The 22253-nt window shown below is 39.1% G+C and overlaps 1 protein-coding gene across 1 annotated transcript; it reads right to left on the bottom strand.

Annotated features, from left to right (window-relative positions):
• Positions 1 to 307: 307 nt before the first annotated feature.
• Positions 308 to 22152, bottom strand: ST13 (ST13 Hsp70 interacting protein). The gene is made up of 12 exons (XM_071731895.1): positions 21929 to 22152; positions 16841 to 16898; positions 15547 to 15616; positions 15326 to 15396; positions 14674 to 14740; positions 13980 to 14064; positions 11864 to 11974; positions 10381 to 10483; positions 6885 to 7001; positions 6139 to 6190; positions 4882 to 4982; positions 308 to 2132 (listed from the first exon to the last, which is right to left on the bottom strand). Exons 1-12 carry the CDS (start codon positions 22036 to 22038, stop codon positions 2004 to 2006), a joined length of 1074 nt encoding a protein of 357 aa, XP_071587996.1. The 5' UTR covers positions 22039 to 22152; the 3' UTR covers positions 308 to 2003.
• Between the last annotated feature and the right edge of the window lie 101 nt (positions 22153 to 22253).

A 22253-nucleotide genomic window follows, 5' to 3' on the forward strand; every position in this document is an offset into this window, starting at 1 on the left:
TATTTGAGATACTCTAATTCACACACAGCACACATGCAGAATGCTGAATGAAGAAACAGAGTTTCAGCCCATACTGATGGGCCCCCTACTTCAAGTACCTCATCTTGGGAACAGATCAAGATTATGACCAAAAGCCAGGCACACTGCAACACTCAATCATCATTTGAGTTCATTTGGTCCTAAAGACAAGCCCTTAAATATTTAGTTCCAATATAAATCACAAGTTATATATATTGTTTAATTGATGCACTTCTACATTTAATTTAAACATAATAGGTTTTATCAGAGTTACACAAACCCAAAAAGCTTCATTTTTCAAAACCATACTTTATTTTTAAAGGCTAAGAGAAGAACTCAGAAGTATATTTCTTAGGCAAAAAGATTCACATTTTGTTCTGCAGGGTCATTAGTATGAGAAAAAGCATTTGGGGATTTTTTTATTTTTTTTTTTTTTGCAGCTGCTCTTGAGTTCCTACACCAATCTGGATTTATTTAAAACTGTAACAGTTATGGCTTAAGATACAGAATTACATGAGTAACACAAATGTTGAGACTCAAGTGATGAACAGGTAACTATGGTATTTTTCTACAGAAATATAATGTCTTAGCTATGACAAACAAAAGCAACAACTTTTTTTACTGGTAGACAAATCAACAGAAAGTCATCAGCACAGACACTGCCTTCAAGGATATCCATGCTCTGGTAACCCACAAGTGTTAGAAGAATGTTCTGTCTGTTCCAGCTGCTTCACCTGTTCCTCGGTATCACAAGACTCAAAAACACAGAAGTACAAAACCATGACAATAGCTTTTTGTTTTAGGGTTTTTTTGTTTTGTTTTGTTTTAAAGAAAAGAAAACAAGAAAAAGATGGAAGACTACAGTATGTGGTGAAGGAAGAGTCATCACCTCTACACAGACAGCAGGACTTTGGCCAGGAAACGTTAATCAATAAGCATGTAAGGGCTCAAACCGACTCAGAACCCAGAGCTGCCATTTTGTTGGCTGTTCTCCCCTTCACTGATTTGTAACTCTGCATTTACATGTTCTGGATGGCTTGCATTTAGTGGGACAGAGGTAGTGATGGGAATGAGATTCCCTGCCTAAAGTTTCCAAATAGATGAAACTTGGTAAGCATGGCCCCAGGAAAGGGCAAGTGCAACCAGCAGAGGACATGCCAACTGGGAAAGGACAAGAGCACAAGCACAGACAGTAAGCTGCTCTCCCATACCCAGACTGATAAATAAAATGTTATGTAAAGGTGCTGGACAAGATTTGAGTCTGTATCAAAACCTTTGTGGCCTCTGCAGTATGTACTTCATGCCAGGATATGCAAAGGATAGAACTAGTACCTTTGCTATACAGTTGTGGTGATCAAATTTTTATACTATTTGCAGTACTGCCAGAAGTTCCAGTGTGTACTTAGCTAGCATGGTTATACTGATAATTTTAATAGCTATATAAAGTCAATCACCCACTAAAAAAAACCCTCAAAACAAAACAAACAAAAACCCCCTTGTATTTACAGACAATTCCTTTATCCAGTTAATTCTTCAGACTTGTCCCACCTTTGCTATTTGTGACTAGGCCAACTTTTCTGTCCTAAGGTAAGTAAGACAGACTTCAACTGCTGAAGCTTCTCTTGGCTTAGTGGGAATAACTAAAAAAAAAAAAAATCCAAAACAACACAACAGCACTTACACTCCTGGAATATTAGTTTCTTACAGGAGTATTAATTCAAAGGAAACTGTCTGTAGTACCTATAAAAGTTTGCATCTCTTGGACAAGGAGGAATGGTTGAAACTAGGTCATCTGAATGTAATTAAGAGTACTATAAACCAATCACTGAATCAAGTCACCACTTGGGGCTAGAGAGAAGTTCTCCTTAGAACACCCCATTTCTCTTCCTAAGAAGATCAGAGGTACAATGGTTTGTTTTATTGCAACACTGGTTAGCCAAATTAAATCCTTCCCATTCAGGTATGATTTTTAAGAAGCAAGGACCTTAGGGTTTATTGCCAAATTTGGCAGACAATTTACTGATGAGATTCATGACTTTGGGATTATTCTGGTACTTGCACATATTTGCTGGGTTCTGGGCAACATCTTGGAACGCAAGCATAACTTCTGTATCCTGCAGGACAAAAAGCAAAAAAAATTAGGGCATTTATAAAACAAGTCTACAGGTAAGCAGTTCTAACACAAATCAAGTCTTGCTCATCTTTTAATATGAGAAGAGCAGATCAGAGTTTTGGGCAAGATGTCTTGAAGAAAACCCATGCTGTTAATGCTGCATCACAGAACACCAGTGTCTGTACTGAACTTGTTATAATAACAGCACAATGTGTAAGAACGGGTAAGAATTCTTTTACCACAAAACAGGAGCCACTGAACACAGACATCCAGTGGATAAATTCTTTCACACATCTTGAATGCATTTTGAAGGAAACAAGAGTTCTATATAAGTAGCATGCATGATAGGTTAACTGTTTTTCTGAACAATAGTTGGTACTCGTCCCTTTCATCTCTGTTCTTCCTAGCAGCAGCAATTTTAATCTGCTGGACTGTGAGCAGATGATGTGGCAATGCTTGACTTTAAAAAAAAAATTCATCTAATTCTCAGTCATTCACCACCTCCTCTGAGAAATCACAAATGGAAGATAAAGTTATTTCTCATTACACTATTGTGTTGCAGTTAATACATTCATTCACAAATACATTGAAGTCAGTGGCTGAAAGAATACCAAATTCATCTCAATTTAACATCAGAAGCATTAATCTTTTTTTTTTCTGTACATCTTTGGCCTACATTGAACTGATTTGACTTATTTTACATATATGTTTTGAATGATGCCCTTCAATAAATCTGTACAGACCAATTTTACATCTCAGCCTGGAAACAAGTTATGAACATAAGCAAGTTCTGCAAAGATTCAGGTTTGCTTTAATCCAGCTCAACTGCAAGCAGTTTATCATGTCCAACACAAATCATCTCCATCAGCTGTAATTTCATTTGCTGGTCTTTCAAGCACATTTAAGTAGTGTAGTTGAAAGATACAATCTTTCCTAGACTTCTAGACCACTGCTACCACAGATACATTATTTGGAAGCTATCAAAAACCAAATGGTATCCTCAGAGCTGTCTGTGCTACAATAACACCACCCTCTTACCTACTCCAGCATCAGACACAGCCAAAAACTGTGCCCAACACAGCCAAAACCAAATCCAATCCAAAATTACATTTGGTAGATGCAGACTCAACTGAAATCACCCACATGGTTCAGACATGTTTTATATATGTTGGGAACCAAGAGTCAAGTCTAATCTTTTATATTAGAAGAATTTAAGTGTTTCATCTCCCTCACAAAAGGGAAACTGTACATACTGTCAGGTAATCAGCATCTTAAGATCAGAGATCTGGGAGAGATTTGTGAAATTCTGTATCTTCATTTTTTTGTAACACGTCCAATTGACTACATAATAGCTGAATTTATCCATTTCAGCTATGACTGTCAACATATTCTATAGCTGGACTGAGCAAAAGCCAAGCATTAGAAACTACCCATTTCAGACTAGAGCTTATACTACCAGTTCAGAGAGGACCAGAATGTAGTCAGCTGGACATTTTAGAAAAAGGCAGGAGCATAGATATAGGTGAAATGCTGAATAAATCATATCTAAATGTAAGGTTTGTACAAAAGAGGTCAGCAAGAGACCTACAGCTTTGCTGACATGTTAAAGCCTGCCTGCATTATCAGAAACCACTGTCAACACACATTCTTGCACCTACAGTTCTTGGGGAATATACAATCAGCATGCAATGGAGTCTTATTAGAAGCATGTGGCAAGCACTTCATGCTTTGCTGCACCCCAAAGCTCTGTTTTCAGCAAACCTTCCTTCAAATTCCTGTATTACAGAATACATTAGCCAGGTAACAAATACAACTACAATCACGGGGGTTTTTCTGGATGGTCTGCATGCAAGTCAATGTTACTGACTGTGGTAGCCTAAGTAGAGGTGTGTTTCCTAATGCCAGCAGCCATAAGGGAACCCACAAACTTTTGCATGGAAAGGGATGCATTTTCTTTGATTTCAAAGCATAATAAATAATGGTCTTTTGTGACATTTTTATCTAGAGGGGGATCAGGCATTCAGTGAGCTGAGAACAAAACATAGCTCTGGTTAAACCACAGCAATCCAGAAAATGTAACAGAAGACCCTGTATGCTCCTAAAACTGATGCTGTCAGATACATTCTAGTTAATCTACTGGACTATTTTCTGTGTGTGAAAGTCATTGTAACATTGAGCAACTAATTCTAATTAAGCAATGGGAAAGTAAGTTTTCTGAACATGAATTTAGAAAAGATAATACTTTCATCTGATACTCTGATACTACTTTGCCTCTGGCAAACCCAAACATTTAATCCCTTAAATATAAAGGCAATTCTCATATCAATTCTACCGCAGTCTATTATGTTGCAACAGTATTAAGAATATTCTTTTGTTTGTGCATAATTATCTTGCCACAATGTATGTGGATTAGAAAAAAAAAAGCAAAATTTAATCATACCATGTGGCAAATAAACATTCCAGAGACTTGAAAGAGCTGATGAACTTAATATAGCACCGTTTTGCCTATTATAGGTGAGCAGGGGGCAGGAAGAGGACACCTTTAATTAAGCTTCCACCAGTTTGAAAAACAGACAACATTGATTCCAGGTAATCTGGTACCAAACACAGAAGGAGAGGATTTCACAACAGAAATAAGCAACATATCCCATTGCTATCCAGAAGTTCACATTTTTCTTCCTTCTTTTAGCTCACGGCCACTGTTCCTCCCTCATTCAGAACATTTAGCTTTGAATTTCAAATACACTCACCTGCATGGCTGCAAGAAATTCTGGATCACTGAGAATCTCATTGAGACCTGGCATACCTGCCATTCCAGGCATACCTCCAGGCATAGCCCCAGGAAATCCACCTGCAAACCCAAAACAAGAAAAATGCATGATGAAAAACAATTAATCTATACAGGAGGCCCACTGAGTGAGACCAAGATATTGTTCCTTTGCCACACCTCTAAAAGCCATGCCTTCCATAAGGCTACAGTTGCTCCACTAAATGAAAAGCAGGATCTTCACCTTCTCTTTGTGTGAAGACCTACATCTTATTTCACCCATGTCTTCAACCCAATTGAATAGGAGGTTTGTAATGAGTGGTAGATTCTAGCACCTTGTACACAGATGCAGTTATTTTTCTCATTAACTTAAATTACGTAGGTCTCAAACCCAGGAGCCCAAGTTTGAGTGCCCAAGGTCAAAAATTCAAGGCAAAAGCAGATCAATAGTAGTATGTCCCAGACACATTCCACATTTGCTGATAACTTAAGGTTGAAAAAATTATCACCAAAGAAAAAAAAAGTATTCCTGAAGCTAAGTGCTTCAAGACCCATTTCTGAATCCTGAATTAGCAGCTACCCCAGCTGTAATGAGCAGAGTAGATATGGTCTCTCTCTGGTTCCCCTGACAAGCTGATATGGTTGGAGCATGCCTCATCTACATCTCAGTCTTCAAGAGCTTTAGTACTTATTCTTGTTTCTCTGGAATTTATTGTACACCAAAACCAACAAGAAAAGCCCAATTTTTGTAGAACTGTTAAAGGATAGCTTTTCTATAAGGTAAATTGTATACTGTTTTCTTGAGTAGCTATTCTGTTCAGCAATAGCTTGCAACCAGCACAGATTTCCCTAACATTCAAACCCAATTTTCAACTTTAAACTTACTGCTCTTAAACAGAATTAGTCCAAGGCACTCTCGGTAATTTAGAAAACATTTTTATAGTATTTTTTCAGCACATACTAACCAAATACTGCACTTTTGCTGCTCAGATCTAGACCCTTCATTTTGTTATCTATCAAAAATGACTTTTGTTTTGCATCTACTTGCTTCTCAGCATCAATCCTCTTCAGTAGAAAGAATCCCATCCCTCTTCCCCCAAGGGCTCAGAGTTATTTGTATTCAAGTTCTAAACTTCATAAAATACTTTTCTGTCTTGAGAACAAATCCTATAAAAACTGCAGTTATAATGCTCTCCACGGAAGTAACAGTCCCGAGTACTGATGTCTGAAAATAAAATACCTGGGAATCCACCAAACTGAGCTCCTCCTGCCTGTCGTCTTGCTTCTTCCTCCTGCAGATGAAAGCACAACATCACACAATGCAATGGAACTACAGCCTGTTTTCTACTGCTAGAACGGTTTTAGGAGAAAAAAAAGTAGCTGAAACTGTTGCAGGCAGGTAGGCTACTACAATAAACAAAGCACTTCACTATGTACAAAACCACTGTCAATAAATAGCAACTGTTTACTCTTACTTTAGTATGTTTTTGCAGATAAATGGAGTAGGTTTTTACTGAATATGAATTTTGTGATTTGTTTTAGCTCCTTGAATTACATTTTTAGAACTAGCTCCCACCCCCAACATAATAAAATAAACCAAGAAGGCATGAAAAAAACAAGCAAACTGTGCCAAGAGATGAGGAAGAGAAGCAAAGCATTATCCCGAATTTAAACCCCCCCCACACTGGGAGAGAGAGATACTTTAAGTGAAAACTATTCTGGTACAGTCATAAACTGACTTATTGAAATACAGGATTAGTTTAGATTCCAGAGCCTGATTTTGTCGTAAGCAATAAAAGCAGATGCAGTACAATGCCCCTTCTCCAGATTTCATTATTGGTCAGGTAACCATGACAGGGCTGAACTCCTTAAAATGTAACTCTAAGACTTAAAATTAATTACAGGGGAGAATAACTTTAACCAAAATAACTATGATGTTCTTCAAAGTATTAAGAAATATTGAAGTCTTATTATTAAATATTTCACCCTCTGTGCTCTCTCATGCTCCTCCCGTGCTTTCTTCACTCTTTCCATTCTTTCCTTTATTTCCTTTTCTTCACGCTTCCTCTCATATTTTCGGCGATGTTCTGCAATTTTCTGAGCCTGTTACACCAGAATACCAGATTTCATATAAATTTCTAGAATATTTCACAGTGCATATCAATACACTCTTAAGATTTATCACCACATCCTAAAAGCCCCTTTGTTATAGGAATCAATCTGTTCTGCTTGTCTACTTGGCCCTAACTGGATTAATCAGAATATGCACTCCCATATACACTTTTTTGCTATAAAACTCTGGAACTTGTACCATAGTTAGAAATGAAACACATTATCATTCCATGTCCCTTCAAAATATTAGCTTCTCCAGGGCTAAAAACCAACAAGTGCCCCAGAAAAGGGAATTTTCAATGGTGTAACAACAGGAGGTATAGTTTCCCCTGTACACACACATTTTAGATAGTGTTAATTGCTGTTCCAGATGCCTTTACAGCATATACATCTAGACAGATATAAGCAGACCAAAGAACTGAACCAAAATAAGAATGGGCTATTGGGGGAGAAAGTTTGCTTTCTATACAGAGCTTCTTCTCAAATCTATCAAATCTGCAATCCCAATGGAAGAGAGAAGCTAGTAACGAATTCCAAAGCTCCTCACAGAGGACCTGTTTTAACAACAGAACCCTAACTGTAGCACTCCTTTCCTGAAACCAGAATGTATCCTTACATAGTATTACAAAAACTGGTTCATGATTTCCCAAGTTGTGTATGATGGTTACCCTGTAACACTCCTGCAACTAAAAAACAAAATCAAAGGTCAAGAACAGAGGTACTAACTACTACTACAATGGATACTCTTACATTCTTTCAGAATATTCTATAAAGGAAGAAATCTTGAGTAGTGAAGTTTCAATATAACTTATTTTTAGCAAGGAGACGTTCATTCCATACCACATCATCCTTGAAGCACATCTGTCAGAGAAAGTACACTGCAGGCTTTAGGACTTATTGATACTGAATGCAGTACAGGTTATCTGAACCTGAAGTAACAGGCCATTCAGTAGTTGATTAAGAGAGGTGTTTTGGTTTTAAATGAAGCATTAAAAATTTCCAAAGTTTTGATTTCCATTGTTTCTAAGATTTTCTCAAGATGAACTAAACATTTTTAGAATTTGATTCAGACTTTCGGCTGAAAGTGCTCCAAACTAAGAAGTGCTAGGAAAGCTGGAAGTTAATAAACTAGGGGAACAAATCATCTTCACTTTAAGATTAAAAAAATCACCCATGAAAAAACGATACATTTTTTTCCTTGAGCTACAAACACAAGTTCCCACACAGCCAGCAACTACACACTAATGTACCACAGGCATATTCTGCCGTTTCTGTGCATGGGCAGATTAACTGGGATATAAAAGGTTCCCTCTCAGCCAAGCATTAAATACATCTCTTATAAAAAAAGTTTGAGACCTAAGACCTAATTATCATGGAATCATAGAATGGCTAGGGCTGGAAGAGATCTTAGTTCCAACCCCTCTGCATGGATAGGGACACCTCCCACTAGATCAGGTTGCTCAAGGGCCCCATTCAACCTGGCCTGGAACACTTCCAGGGAGGGAGAAGCCACAATTTTGTTGGGCAATCCGTTCCAGCATCTTACTATCCTCACAGGGAAGACTTTTCCTTATGTCTAACCTAAATCTCCCCTCTTCAAGTTTGAAACCATTTCCCCTTGTCCTTTTTCTTCACACCCACATAAACTAATAGGCTGCAAGATGGTTTACATGGTTGTTTGAATTGAGACATTCTTCTACAAAGACAGGAGAAAAAATCAATGATGAAGTTACCAGACACAGGAATTTTTATGCATGTGATGGGTTAAGCCTGGCTAGTTGCCAGATGGTCACTAAGATGCTCTCTCATCCCCCCTCCTCAACAGGACAGGGAGAGAAAGCAAGATGGAGAAGCACCTGGCTTGAGATAAACATAGGGAGATCACTCATCCACTACCATCATGGGCAAAACAGACTCAACACAGGGAAAATTAATTTAGTTCATTGCTAATTAAAGAGTAGAATCATGAGAAACAAAGACAAAACTAAAACCCCCTTTCCCTTATTAGTAAAGTTCAACTTCACTCTTTTATTTTTCACTCTTCCACAGCCTCCCTCAACCCCAAACAGCACAGGGGGTTGGGGATGTAACACTGCACCTGTCACTCATTATGCCTGACACTTTTTCCTTGCTCCAGCAGAGGTGTGTCATCCCCTCCCCCCCAGGATAGTGTCCTTCACAAACTGCTCCAACATGGGTCTGTATCAGAGTATGGTCCTGAAACAGACTTTTCCAGCATGGGTCTCCCAAGGGCTTCAGCTCATGCCAATAAAACAGCTTTAGCATGGGCTCCTCTACACAGGCTGCAGTTTCTGCCAGGAACCTGCTTAATGGTGGACTCCTAAGAGCTTTCTTGAGGGTCATAACTTGCTGGAGTGTGGCATCCTCCACGGGCTGCAGGGTCACTATCTGCTCTACCATGGACCCCCACAGGCTCCAGTGAAACGACCTGTTTAACTATGGTCCCCTCTGTGCACTGCAGAGAAATCTCCTCCCCATCTTTCTTTTCTGATTCTTTTGTCTGTAAGGTTGCTTCTCTCCTGTTTTTCTTTTACTCCCCTCTCTCTCAGAGCTGCTGCACAGCAGTTTTTAACCCTTTCTTACATATGTTACCATGCAAGCACCACCAGCTCTGTCTGACATAAGTGCAGCCCCCTATCTCCTTACAGGAGGGGCCAACCCTGCAGCCTCCACTTCCCCCCAGCCTTGCCATTTAAACCCAACACAATGCAACACTAATCCATGGCCTGTCAAAAACTTTAAAGAAATATGAAAAACAGATGAAAAAAAAAAAGCCTGCTAGCAACAGTCTTACTTTTTACATAGAAGTTCTTCCTTAAAAGAATGCTGGGATCAATCACTCAAGAAAAGCTGGGATCAATCACTCAAGAAAAGCTGAAAACCAGTCTAACAGAGATTATGCTGCCCTCATGGGGCAGACTATTGAAAGTACAAATCACAGCGAAGAAGGTTTTCTTTGTAAAACCTGTTTGGGATGAATCTTCTGATCAATTCGTAATAATTTGTTTTAAAGACTCTATTACCACAGTGTTCTCTTGCTCTTCCGAATGTTCTAGTTTAGATCCTAAAATGCCTGGCAAACTTTAACCACTTCAGAGACTTCTGTTAAGATTTTTTTAAATGGAACTTACTATTTCATAATTCAGTTACATTTCCAGCCACAGAGACTATTACTCAACACACTGCCACAAACAGCTGTGAATGAAGACAGAATCATTTATAAACTCGGTTTGAAGTGTCATATGATACATGACCACATTCCTACAAAACTATGCATATTGGAAGAATTAAGGCAACAATATCACTCAAACAAATAGGAGAGGAATCTCTTCTAGGCCTTCCCACTTACCCTTGGTTGCACCTCCTTCAGCATAGCACTAGCTTCTTCATCATAATCCAGTTTACAAGCCAATGCAAGATCATGAGCAGCCTCCTCCCAGTGACCCAGAAGTCTGAAATTCAGAAGACACCAACATTTGTCAGGCAAAAAGCAAACTGAACTCTCAGTTTCTCAAAGTATTTACAAGCATGTGACATTCACTATTTCTACCTGTAGCTATATGGACTTGGAGAAGTTTAATAATCATGGTGGGTTTTGTAACCTGCATATTGTAACACCATTACAGGATGCTTTGCTTGCTTCATACCCTTACAATAATTTTTGCTTGAAGTAAAAATGAGGAAACTAAACCTCAATCAGCAAGAGTTATTGTTGGCTATAAATGAGGAGGCTTTAACAGGGAAATGGTATCCTACCTAAACACGACACGCACTAATAAAAATACTCTGCACCCCTAGGCACATGTTCAGTGTAAAACTACACATTCACTGTTCTGTACAGATCTACATCACTCAGCACTCAACATCCTAGCTAACTGGATGCACCATGTCTTAGTTGAAAAGGTCATACAAGACACCACAAGCACTTCATAACTATTCATTTATATAAATGGTTGATAGTAAAAAAATTTAAGCAAGTGGTGGTACCCCTAAAGGATAAAAACCCTTCTGCTTACAGACAGAGGTGTTAATCCAAACTATGCACCAGTCTTCCCGTTCTTAGTCTCCGTGGCCTTCATTAAAGACCAACTACTCTCTGAACACTGTTTAAAAGGCCTTCTTTTTTTCTATGTCCTATTAGCATTTACTCCTTCAACTTTTGTATAGACACTAAGAAGCGCTGACTTTTTTTTTTGGCTTATTTATCATAATTTTTTAAAAAGTGCAACTATAGTTTAGAGGGACGCATGCTGGCCTACTGCCATTATGAATAATTACATCATTTGCTTAAAACCACTCTCTAAATGAAACAAATGGTTCCCTTAGTAACACAGCAATTTAATTTACTATTTAAAAGAGGATCTCCAGGATATCCTCTTTACAGGAAATACAGGAAGCAGAGAAATGTTTAAGAATTTCAGGTTAATAAATAAAATCAAGTGAAAACAAAAAACCTCCAAACAAACAAAAGCTACAGTCCTAGAGCTCATGATCGTTAGCAAATAATTAGAAAATGCTATTCAGTAGAACAGTAAGCCACTAGAAGACATGGGGGTTTTTTGTTTGTTTGTTGGGTTTGTTTGGTTTTGGTTGTTTGGTTTTGTTTTTTAAGTGACAGTGCCAGAAGGACTGGCCATAAATTGCCATCAATACATCACCATCGTTCTTTCTGTCCTGTAAGCCATACATACAGCATTATGGCTTCTTGGCTCATGGCTACTACTCTCAGGTACAAGACAAGCAGTTCAAAGACACAAAGGAGAGAATGCATAAACAGAACTGTTCCCCATAAGTAAGTACAGTGAGTATCAACTACAGGTGCAGTTCATTACCTATGTGCCTTTCCTCTCCATTTGTAGGTCTGTGCCGAGTCAGGATTAATCTTGATGGCTCTGTCACAGTCTCTAATGGCAGCATTTGGCTTCTGTAGTTTCACAAAAACACTGTGGGAACAAGAACATTTGTTGTACATACTGAAATACCAGGTTACTAACTTCAGATGAAAATAATTTTGGGTGACTAACAGGCAAGCTAGTGAGGTAACAGATTTGAAGAGCTGAGTTTAAAAAGATTCCATAGTGATAATGAAGTCACTGAAATTTAGTTTCCACCCCCCGCCACTGAAAGCGAATGGTTAGCAAGAAGCAAAAGCACTCATTGTTCAGGATCAAGCCTTGTCAGCAAGAATAACTTTAGTGCACAAGGAAAGGATACACAAAACCAAAGGACAATTCAATTCCATGGTGTTTGGAGCCCATAGCCAATGGATACTAGCAATTTGAACACAACAACAATCACATTATGCATGCTATATCAGGGAGTCTTTACAATGGGAAGACAAAAAAAGCACACATTATCATACAGGATACAAGGATCAATGGCTAGAATCATCAGGAACTACAAAATGATACGGGAGCTGAGTCACCAAAACAAGAAGAGACAAAAGAAAACACAAACCCAGAAAACTAGCCACAAACCCATGTCAGTTAAGTAAAACAAGAGCAAATTTTACAGTACACAAGCATACTGGATTAACTAGCATGGCAGTGCTTTAGGAAGTTCAAGCATTTCAAATTGAACAAGAGAAACACTAGAAAACATTCCTGAGATGACAAAACTATTTGATACTTCAAGTCAGAGCTTCTGCTTTTTCATATCCTCCTGAAAACAATTTATCAGCAATTAAGAGTGCCCGTAACTTCATCATAAAGGCTTGTTATAAAGCAAGCACCAAGTCACACATTCTCTTCTTGAAAGTAACAGGTGGGCAATGTGTCAGAAAACTACCTCAAAGCTACACCTTCCCAATGACAGACATAACAATGCTGCTTGGCTACACAAAACCCCTGATCTCCCTAACACACAAACCCCCCCAGAACCAAAATCCAGTTCCAACAGAGAAGTGGATTACTCACAGCACTTGTAAGCACTGCTGCTACATTGCAGTCTTAAATATACTAATATATTGCTTGCTTATTTCTTCAATACACCAAATCGAGGCAACTTTTAAACTTCTCCTAACACACTTATTTTTTTACTAATCTCAGTCTTGAGAAGATACGACACTTACAGGAAGTTTTAAAAATACTATGATGGCCACAGCAAGTGGCATTGCATGAGAAAATTTAGATATGGAAAGGAAAAAACAGCAAGGTATGTGCCAGTTAAGATGCACTAGAACAGGAACAGTTAAAGGATAGTAATTAATTAAACAGAAGTCAAAAGTTAAACATTTCTTTGAATTACACCTTGCTATGGACAAGATCCACTAATCTATCAAATCACTGATGGTCAGTAGGGTTTTATGTGTGTAAAAGGAGGAAAAAACCCAAACAAATCTATGGGAACTTCTGCAACCATACTTGCCCAGCCTGTCACAAGAACTAGGAAGATATATTTGTGCATTATCACATTAGGGCTACCACACATCAAATCCAACAATGTTCCAAATGAACCATCCTCTGCCATGCTGTAGGCATAATTAGCAGTAATGTGGGTATTGAATGGGCTGAGAAATGGGTGTGTCCTGTTCAAATACCAGACTCAGAAACAAGTCTATTTCACAAATTCATTTAGCAGGTACAAGAGGGAGACAATTCACACCATCCACAATTAACTCCTCATCAAAGCAGGACAATTTTCATGATCATCTTAATCCCAGAATAAATTTTAAGATTTTGCAAGTGCTTGTAATAAAGCATTATTCTTACTTGACATACCAAAAGCCATGTTCCTACAATGCATTCTGGAACATTGCTTTGTTACTTACTCTGTTATCAAGGTTCTTTATGAGGCTGCTTCAGCAAATCTGGTTAATCACATTTAGGAGAAAATGCACAAAGTGTGCTTGTTTCTTTTCCTCTTGTGGGGTTTTCTGCTGCATTTAGGTTGCTTAAGAAAAATGATAGAATAGGCAGAAACACAAAACATGAGTTTATAATGACTCACCTTGCCCTCTTGGCATACAAGATGGCCAAACAAGGATTCAGCTTGATAGCATCTGTGAATAAGTCAACAGCCTTCTGAAGTTCACCTGAAGATGAGTACCAGTAAAGTGTCAATCATTATGCACTAGAATTACATCCAGACCTGCCTCTCAGGATGTCAGTGTCCTTAGGCTCTTCTCAAATGGAAATTATCAACAAATGAACATATATTTCTCCATCTTGCTGTTACTGAAGTACAACTCCAAAATTATTACTTGAGGGGAGGAGAAACTTTTCCCAGTTAAATTTGTACATTTAATTTTTCGTGCAATCAAATGGGAAGTCACTTCACACAGCTTTTCACTGCATTAAGACCAACTACTAGAGACACTGATCATACAATGGTACAGATTGGAAGAGTCCTTAGGGGTCATCTTGTCCAACTCCCACTGTAGGGAAGGACTGTATTGGTTCATTTGTAATTAAAGATGCTGCAGTACCTCAGTACCTCACCTTGCTCTGCCCAAAACTATAGTGATATTGAGAAGTCAACACTTTAAAAACTTTCATGTTCTAGATAGTTTTGGATATCCAAAAGGAAGAGGGCTTTCTTTTCCCTGAAAGTATTCAAAATGGTTCAAGATATTTACTTCCTGTTTTTAAAAGTAGTTAACAAACCCAGCGTTCTCAATATGCATTAAAAAAGAATGTAGCACCTTCACTTAGAGCATTGATTGCTTCTATCTTCTTCTCATTAGCTTGATCCATCATCTCTTCAGTTACCTAAGAAAATGAAAAAAGAAAACAAGCACAAAACCCAAAAGCTGTGTAATCCAGGCCAGAATTACCATGCTAAGACAATGCCAAGAAAGCTCCAGCTTCTTATTACAGAATCTTGTTTTTAACTTGCACTGAAATTACAGTTAAAAAACCAAACAAAATAAAACAATAAAAAACAACTAACAAACCCAAACCCCACAAAATCCAAACCAACCAACGAAAAAAAAAAAAAAAACAAAAAAACCCCCACAAAAAACAGCTTTGCTTTCATCTTAGAGAAATTAGCCACCATTATTTTTTAGCTAGAAAGCATTCAAAACAGAAGTTGAACAGTGGCATATTTCTACATAGCTAGTTTTCCTGGGTGTTTGATACCCTTTTTTTGTGTTTTCTGACCCGATTTTTTTACTGAACCTTTTGATAGAATCTCGAGCAAGGAAGACAGTGGTTTTAAGCCAATAGATTTTCTATTTAGGATGAAAAGAGCCAAAGCAAGAGCTGGCTATCTATCTAGTACAGTACTTATATCCTCTCAGTTGACACCTCTGACAAAATCTGAAACCTCTCCTACTGCCATAGTCTGCTTACCTCCACATTTTCATCCCCCATTTCTTGAGGGTCATCATTGTCTGGTTCAATGACTCCCTCATTGTCAATTTCTGTGGGAAAAAAAAAAAAAGCAAGATTAAGCTCTGTCTACGAACAGAAAAGATTTCCAGAATCACATTGAAATTGCTGAAAGTAATAATAATAAAACTGATAATAAAGTAATAAAAATGGTAAATAATAAAGTCATCCATTTTCCACACCTAGGTCACTCTCATCACTTTCTGGTTCAGGTGGTTTAACTGGCTCCTCTGGCTGCTCCTCTGCTTTGCCCTGAAAGAGAAATGTACTTGTAAGCATACATTATTTCTGATATTCTGTTCCTACTCTAATAAATAACAATGCATTCAAAATTGATCTTCAAAGCATTCAAGTTCTCTGTGGCTAAAATGTCTTATTTTTAGGATATACATCTCCTTCTCCTACTTTCAGATTAAGTCTATCATGCATGCAAAAAACTGAGCACCAAAATTTTGATTCATGAACCTCTATGATTGGTAAAGCTTGTCCTTCAAATTGTGTAGTTCAATAAACAAAAATCAAATAATCCAAATAACACCAGTTCAGAACCAGTTTTGCAATAAATACCAACCAACCATTCCAAGCTTCTTGCCTTCCCTTACACATTCTCTGAATCTTAAATTCCCTCAATTTAATACTATTAAGCTGTGGCCCTTTAGCACTGACTGGTGTCAGTGACCAAAATACTGCTTGTTTCCCAAGGTCAGAGATCTTTGCCACTTAAAACATACTTAGAAAGGTTTTTTTATGTTTTCCTATCAACTTGTAACTACATTACTATTTCCCACCAAATTCCGTAACATGGAATATCCTGTATTACCACAGGCATAAGCTCACATATTCAGTGTCACAGACTATACTCACTGTATATACACAATCCCTCCATACAGTTTTAACTAGTCAGTAACACCAGCATTCACTGTCTTGTTAAACTCACCCCAAAAAAAAATCTACTTTTCCAAAAGAATTTCAAGCTTGGGAAAATTCTGCTATGAATATGTACAATCCAATTTTATTATCTTCCTTAAAACAATAAAAAACAAAAATCTCTTCACAATAATGTCTTATGAAGAAGCTAGTTCATCCATTCATTTTACAACCTATCATGCTTGCTAATATTTCTTTTCAAGCAGATTATAATTTAATTACTAATGACTATAGAAGATGTGTATAAACAGAGAACATAATAGAAATCAGGGCTTTGTTTGGCCTTTGGATAGCACAGAACATCAGCCATTCAGGATTAAGGAAATGGAGCATGATAACACTTGAAACAAACTAGGATGCCATTAGTAACAAGTCATCTACAACATGCAATAGCCAAGCTTCAGACTGAACTCTCCTGATCACTCATCCTAGCGTACCCACCTACCCTATTTGAGTGACAATTGACAGCATTTTTTCCCTCAGTCTGGCTCAATAATTTTTGCAGAGTCCAAATGGTAGTTTTTCAACGATAAATTCTTGATATCTTACCTTGCTTGTCTCCTCTGTAGAGGTATTGGCTGGAGCAGGCGGTATTGTGCCTCCCATACTTTTCAGCAAAACAGAGAAGAGAAAAAACAGAACAATAAGATTATCAACACAGTGACATGTCTATTATTGATTCAAATCCTGCTGTTAATCCCTGCTTTCATTGTGACACAAAACATCATGATCCAATTCACTGTAAAACCAGCAAATAAAACCCCATGCACCCACCATGCTTTTCTCATAGGAACATAATGCACATTCTGCCTGTTGGCTCTTTCACCTGGAGCCTCACTGTCACCCCACTGCACATCCCACATCACCCACCACCCTTTCTCAAGGGAAAAGCTGCCTCCTTGGCTGAAATGGATTTTGTCCTGAAAACGTAGCATGTTTTAAATCAAGAGGAAGTATTAATATTATATACATTACTTAAATTATTTTTGGAACAGAGCTCAAACAAGTAAAGAGAACCCTAATGGTCTATAATGCTTATGCCCAGAAAAAAAATTTATTTCTCTGCAATATTCATGTCTTTCCTTCACTATAAGGAACATACTCTGAAGAGACAGCATTCTTTTAACACAGAATAACTTTCTATATTATATCAACATTGGTTAGCAGCCAGAAATAAGTACAGGCTGAATTCTCCAGCTGCTTCATTTAATGTGATCTTTAAGGTCCATTCCAACCCCAGCTATTCCATGATTCTGTGATCTAATAACACCTAATAGCAGGTTGCCACATGGATTACCATTCCCATCAACTGGTATTTTCAATTGCTGTTGCCATACACACTCCAAAGGGGAAAAACCCCACTTCTATCAACTCAGCAGGCTCGACCAGCTCCTTGGGGCCCCACATAACTGGTTAGACATGATGAAGGAGAGAGGAGAAGGAGCTGGGCAAACAGGAATAGGGAGGAGGAACTGGAAGAGTGCAGGGTATCTTCTTTCAGGAATTAGTGCAACGTAGATCTATACCCTAAGGATGAGATCCTACATCTCAAATCAGGCTGCTGCAGTCTCATTCTCCCCTTTCCTCCCTCCTGCCACCACAACCATCTCATGACTCAGGCCCCAAGCTGGCTGAAAACAAACCTGTATGGGGGGGTGTGAACAGGACAGGGATGAATCAGGACAAGCCAAGAAAAGAGGGCAGGACTGACGGGTCATGGCACAAGGTCCTACATCAAAAGGCAAGCAAACAGCACTACCCTGGCTCTAGATTACAGGGATAAACTGACATAAAAAAAATACTCCATGCTACAAAAAACCCAGCATCTTTTGAAGCTATTGCAAAAACCTAGATATATCCCTGTAACATTGCCATTACTTTATCTAAATGATACTGCAAAGACTAAACAACTGCAGTCTGATAAATCATTGCAGAGCTAGCAAAAAACAGTACCTGTAGCCACTAATTCTCCTAAATTTGCACTCTTGTGAACTGAAAATACAGCACATAATTCTCTAGCAGCCTGTAAAAATCAGAGTTTTCCCTAGGACTATAGGGACTGTTTATGGTAAGATCTGGAACGTATTCTACACAAAGGAAACTACAAATTCTACCAATTATGAAGCCTTTTAGTAGTGCTAATAGCAAACGTCCAGAGTAACACAATACTCTCAAGAACTGTTTAATGCTTGTTGGCAGCCTTTTTTTTTTTTATCTCTTTAAAAATAGCAAGACTCTTTCAAAGTCTGGCTTACTGGAAAAAGACTGAGGACCCTCTAACTCTAAAAAGTCAATAGCATTCCCAGCTTCCAATATGTATTTAAGAACAGTTGAAGCTAAAAAAACATGCAGGAATCAAATTCTTAGGCAATTATAACTTATCAGTCTGAGGATCAGCTTATTTTAAATCAGACACCTTAAAACATCTCAAGGCTGACGCATCTTGCTAAGCCTCTTCTGCCCTCATGTCCCTCCAAAAACTTTTCAAGCTTACAATGGTCTACGATATATGTTTAATTAATGTATACATAGATGTTTTGCAATATGCTATTTCATGAACCACCAAGGCCAAATAGTTTCACTCCTAGTCCTTGAAAATGTTTTTGCTATCCAGTTACCCCCTAATTAAACTAGAGTTATAATCCTAGAATGATTCAAAAGCAAGTTACTGTGAAATCCCTTAAATCATTATTCAACTACAATGATTCGGTGCACAGCAAGAATATATGCAAAGTTTGCAAGGTATTTAACTGCAACAGTATACAGATACATGAAGCACCCCTGTAGGAAAAGGCAGCTAACTGGGATATATATATAAAAGCACACGCACACCCCCATAAAAATTTTTATTAAACCAAACCTTTGTGCTATAAGAGTTGTGCAATTCCAGTAATGACTCTTGGGAGCTGCCAGAATTCCATTGCAACAATGACTCCGTACTTCCACTAGTCACAGTGATGACAAGTGCTGTTTTTAGGACTTGTTGGAAGAACTGCAACTTTAATTTATGCATTCATTTTCACCACAGGCAGCAAAATTATCTTTAGAGGGAAACTAGATTACTATGAACTCAAAAAAGGTGAAAATGCATCAAAACAAAAAAAGGCAAAAAGCCCTGTTGATAAACTAGGGACTACTAAGGACTGCTATTTTTTTTTTTGCTCAATTGCGGGTTTCTGAAACACATTCTCTTTAATGACTCATTTAACAATAATTGAAGCAAAATACTTAGATTTTTATACAATTATGAAAAAGCAGGTATGACTAAAGGAGATGTTAAAACACTTCAAACATAATCATACACTAGTGTACACCTTCAATACAGAGAGCATCTATCTAGAATTTAAATACAACAACTAGACAGAATAAAGGTTAAAAGATAACATGCATGAAAACAGGAATGACTTAAGACTTCTGATGCAATATTAGCAGCTAGTCAGAAACAAAGCATTCCATTTTGGCTTTGCATGCAGTTGGCATAATTCAAGTTAGAATGGTTAGCTTTAAGGAAAAAAAAACAAACCAGTCATCAGAATTTTAGTGAAAAATTAAGGATTTTAGCATCATTTAGTCATTATTCTGTAATAACTCTACATTACCTTGGTGACTAAACCTATGTCTCTCAGACTAATGCAGGCAAGCCTGGCAGAGATACAAAGCTCACTGAGTTTACTTCCACCTGAAGCCCAGTCATGCTAAGTTTCAAGCAGTTTCCAAAGAATGAGAAGACCCAATAAATGCATTGCAAATGACAGTACTACAGAAGGACAGGGGGGAAATGCACCAGACTTCCAGGCAGTTTGACCTGAAAAGTAATTTGGCTCCCCACTCCAAATATCCAAGTGTATCACTTGGATATCGAGCATTTACCTCGAGTATGTGAAGAAAATCACTAAACTTAAGAAAGCTACACGAAGGTTCTACTTCAAAATATTTAACTTCCAAGATCAAGATGCCCAAGTGAAGACTTTACACGGAAAAAACACTCCAGAGTTCAAAACCTGATTTTCATACTCGTAATACAAGCACTCTTCTATTAAGCAAATACAAACTCTAAAAAATAACCTGGAAGTTAGAGCCCTCCCCATTAACATGGAGACGAGCTAAAGATCAGGTGATTACCTTTCCATTCCCTAAGGCTTTCTTTGGTCTAAAGAATTCAGGTGTTCTTCCTCTCCCTTCCAAAATACTTTATTCACACTTTCAGAATTACACAACAGAAGAGTGGAAATAACCTAGAGTGAGGCATTGAAGTCTTTGTCACAGTAGAAAAATAAACTGAAGACCTGCAGCAAGATCATGCAATTGTGCATCTCCTTCCTAGGCACACATGCAGTACTATAAATACTGCAAAACCAAGTGAAGTGGAACAGTTTTACAACCATGCTAATATCTAAATGCATTAAAAAGTTTAAACATCCATGTAAAAAAAAAAAAAAAAAAAAAAAAAAAAAAAAAGAAACAAAACTAAACCCAGATAGTTCAGTGTAGCCGTTTTTAATATACAGCATACTGTGAAATACCAGCTTTTACTTACATACATGCAGACAAAGCCTCACTGTTCTATGCAACTCATTACAAGTACTACACAGCAGGAAGCACAGTTAAGAGACTTTCAGATGTCAAAGGAAACTTTCTAAGACAAACCCCAGTTTGTCACTAGATAAATTTTCAACTTCCCCCTTCATACAAAGCATGATCTGCAAGAACTGGCTTCGTTAGTTGTCAAGAGTTGTTCAGAGCAGCTCGACTTTGGCAGCAGAGACACGCCAGCTAGAATACAGGTGTACCACGGGTTCTGTGCCAGCACCGAAGGACTTCCAGCCCCTCCCAGATGGTGTTCCTGGGTGCTCAGGGTGGAACCCAAGGTTGTTTTTACATTGAGAACCATCTGCTGTGACAGGCCACACGTGCACTGAAGACTGAGCACCGTAAACAGCAGGCACTGGAAGGGCCTCACAGGGGAGCAAGATTTCAGCTACCTGATACGTGAGACTTCCAAGGGGCAAAACATTTTTAAAATATTTTTTAAATTTTTGTTTTGGTTTGGTTTTTTTGCCAGGAACCATTACGGGTGTTGTAACCGTCAAGTAATTTTTTTTTTTTTTTTTTTTTTGAAGTACCAGGATGTAAACCAACGCCACTCACCTCCCCACAAACTCGTCTCCTTTTAAGACAGGCTAGCCAACTCTGCTGCATAATGCGAGAATTAGCGAGGTAAGTATCACTCTGGGGCTTTCCAGCCTGGAAAGCTGAGCCACTGAGATGGCCGGGGGGCAGGCTTTTGCAACGGGCATAGCCAGAGTTTAAAACAACACACGACACGCACACAAAAAAACAACAATTCCTCTTAACACTCCAGTTGTAAACCACCTCCCCTTCGAAGCACCCTGCGGCGGGGAGGGGGCAGCCACTTCCCTGCAAGAAACCGCCGAACGGGACCGAGCCGGACCCTACAAGTCCGCACCCCCATCCCCCTCCCCCAGCACCCCGGCCACGCGGCGGGCCCGCGCGCCGGCACGCCCCCTCCCCGCGTCCCGCGCGAAACCACCCCTCCCCCCTTTACCCCTCATCACGACCACCACCCTCAGCCTCCCCTTCACGGCCACCCCACCGGCGGCGCGGCCCCTGACCGACCTCTCCACCCACTCCCGGAGGAAAGCCAGCTCCTCGCTGTGCAGCAGGCCCGGGTTCTGCTTGCAGAGCCGGACGAAGGCCCGCAGCTCGCTCAGCTTGCGGGAGTCCATGGCGCAGCAGCGGTGGCAGCGGCGGGCGCAACCTCCAGCACGCGCACGCTTCCCTCCCCAACCGCCGCGCGGCGCCGTGGAAGCTTCCAGCCCGCCACGCCCACACCCCCACCCACACCTCCCTCAACCCCGCCGGAGGCCACGCCCCCTCCGCCTATCGGGCACCGCCCACCCCCGCGAGCCCTGGCCCCGCCCCGCCGCCCCGCTGTGGCGGG

This window comes from Heliangelus exortis, chromosome 1, assembly GCF_036169615.1.
Source record: "Heliangelus exortis chromosome 1, bHelExo1.hap1, whole genome shotgun sequence".
Lineage (NCBI taxonomy): Eukaryota > Metazoa > Chordata > Aves > Apodiformes > Trochilidae > Heliangelus > Heliangelus exortis.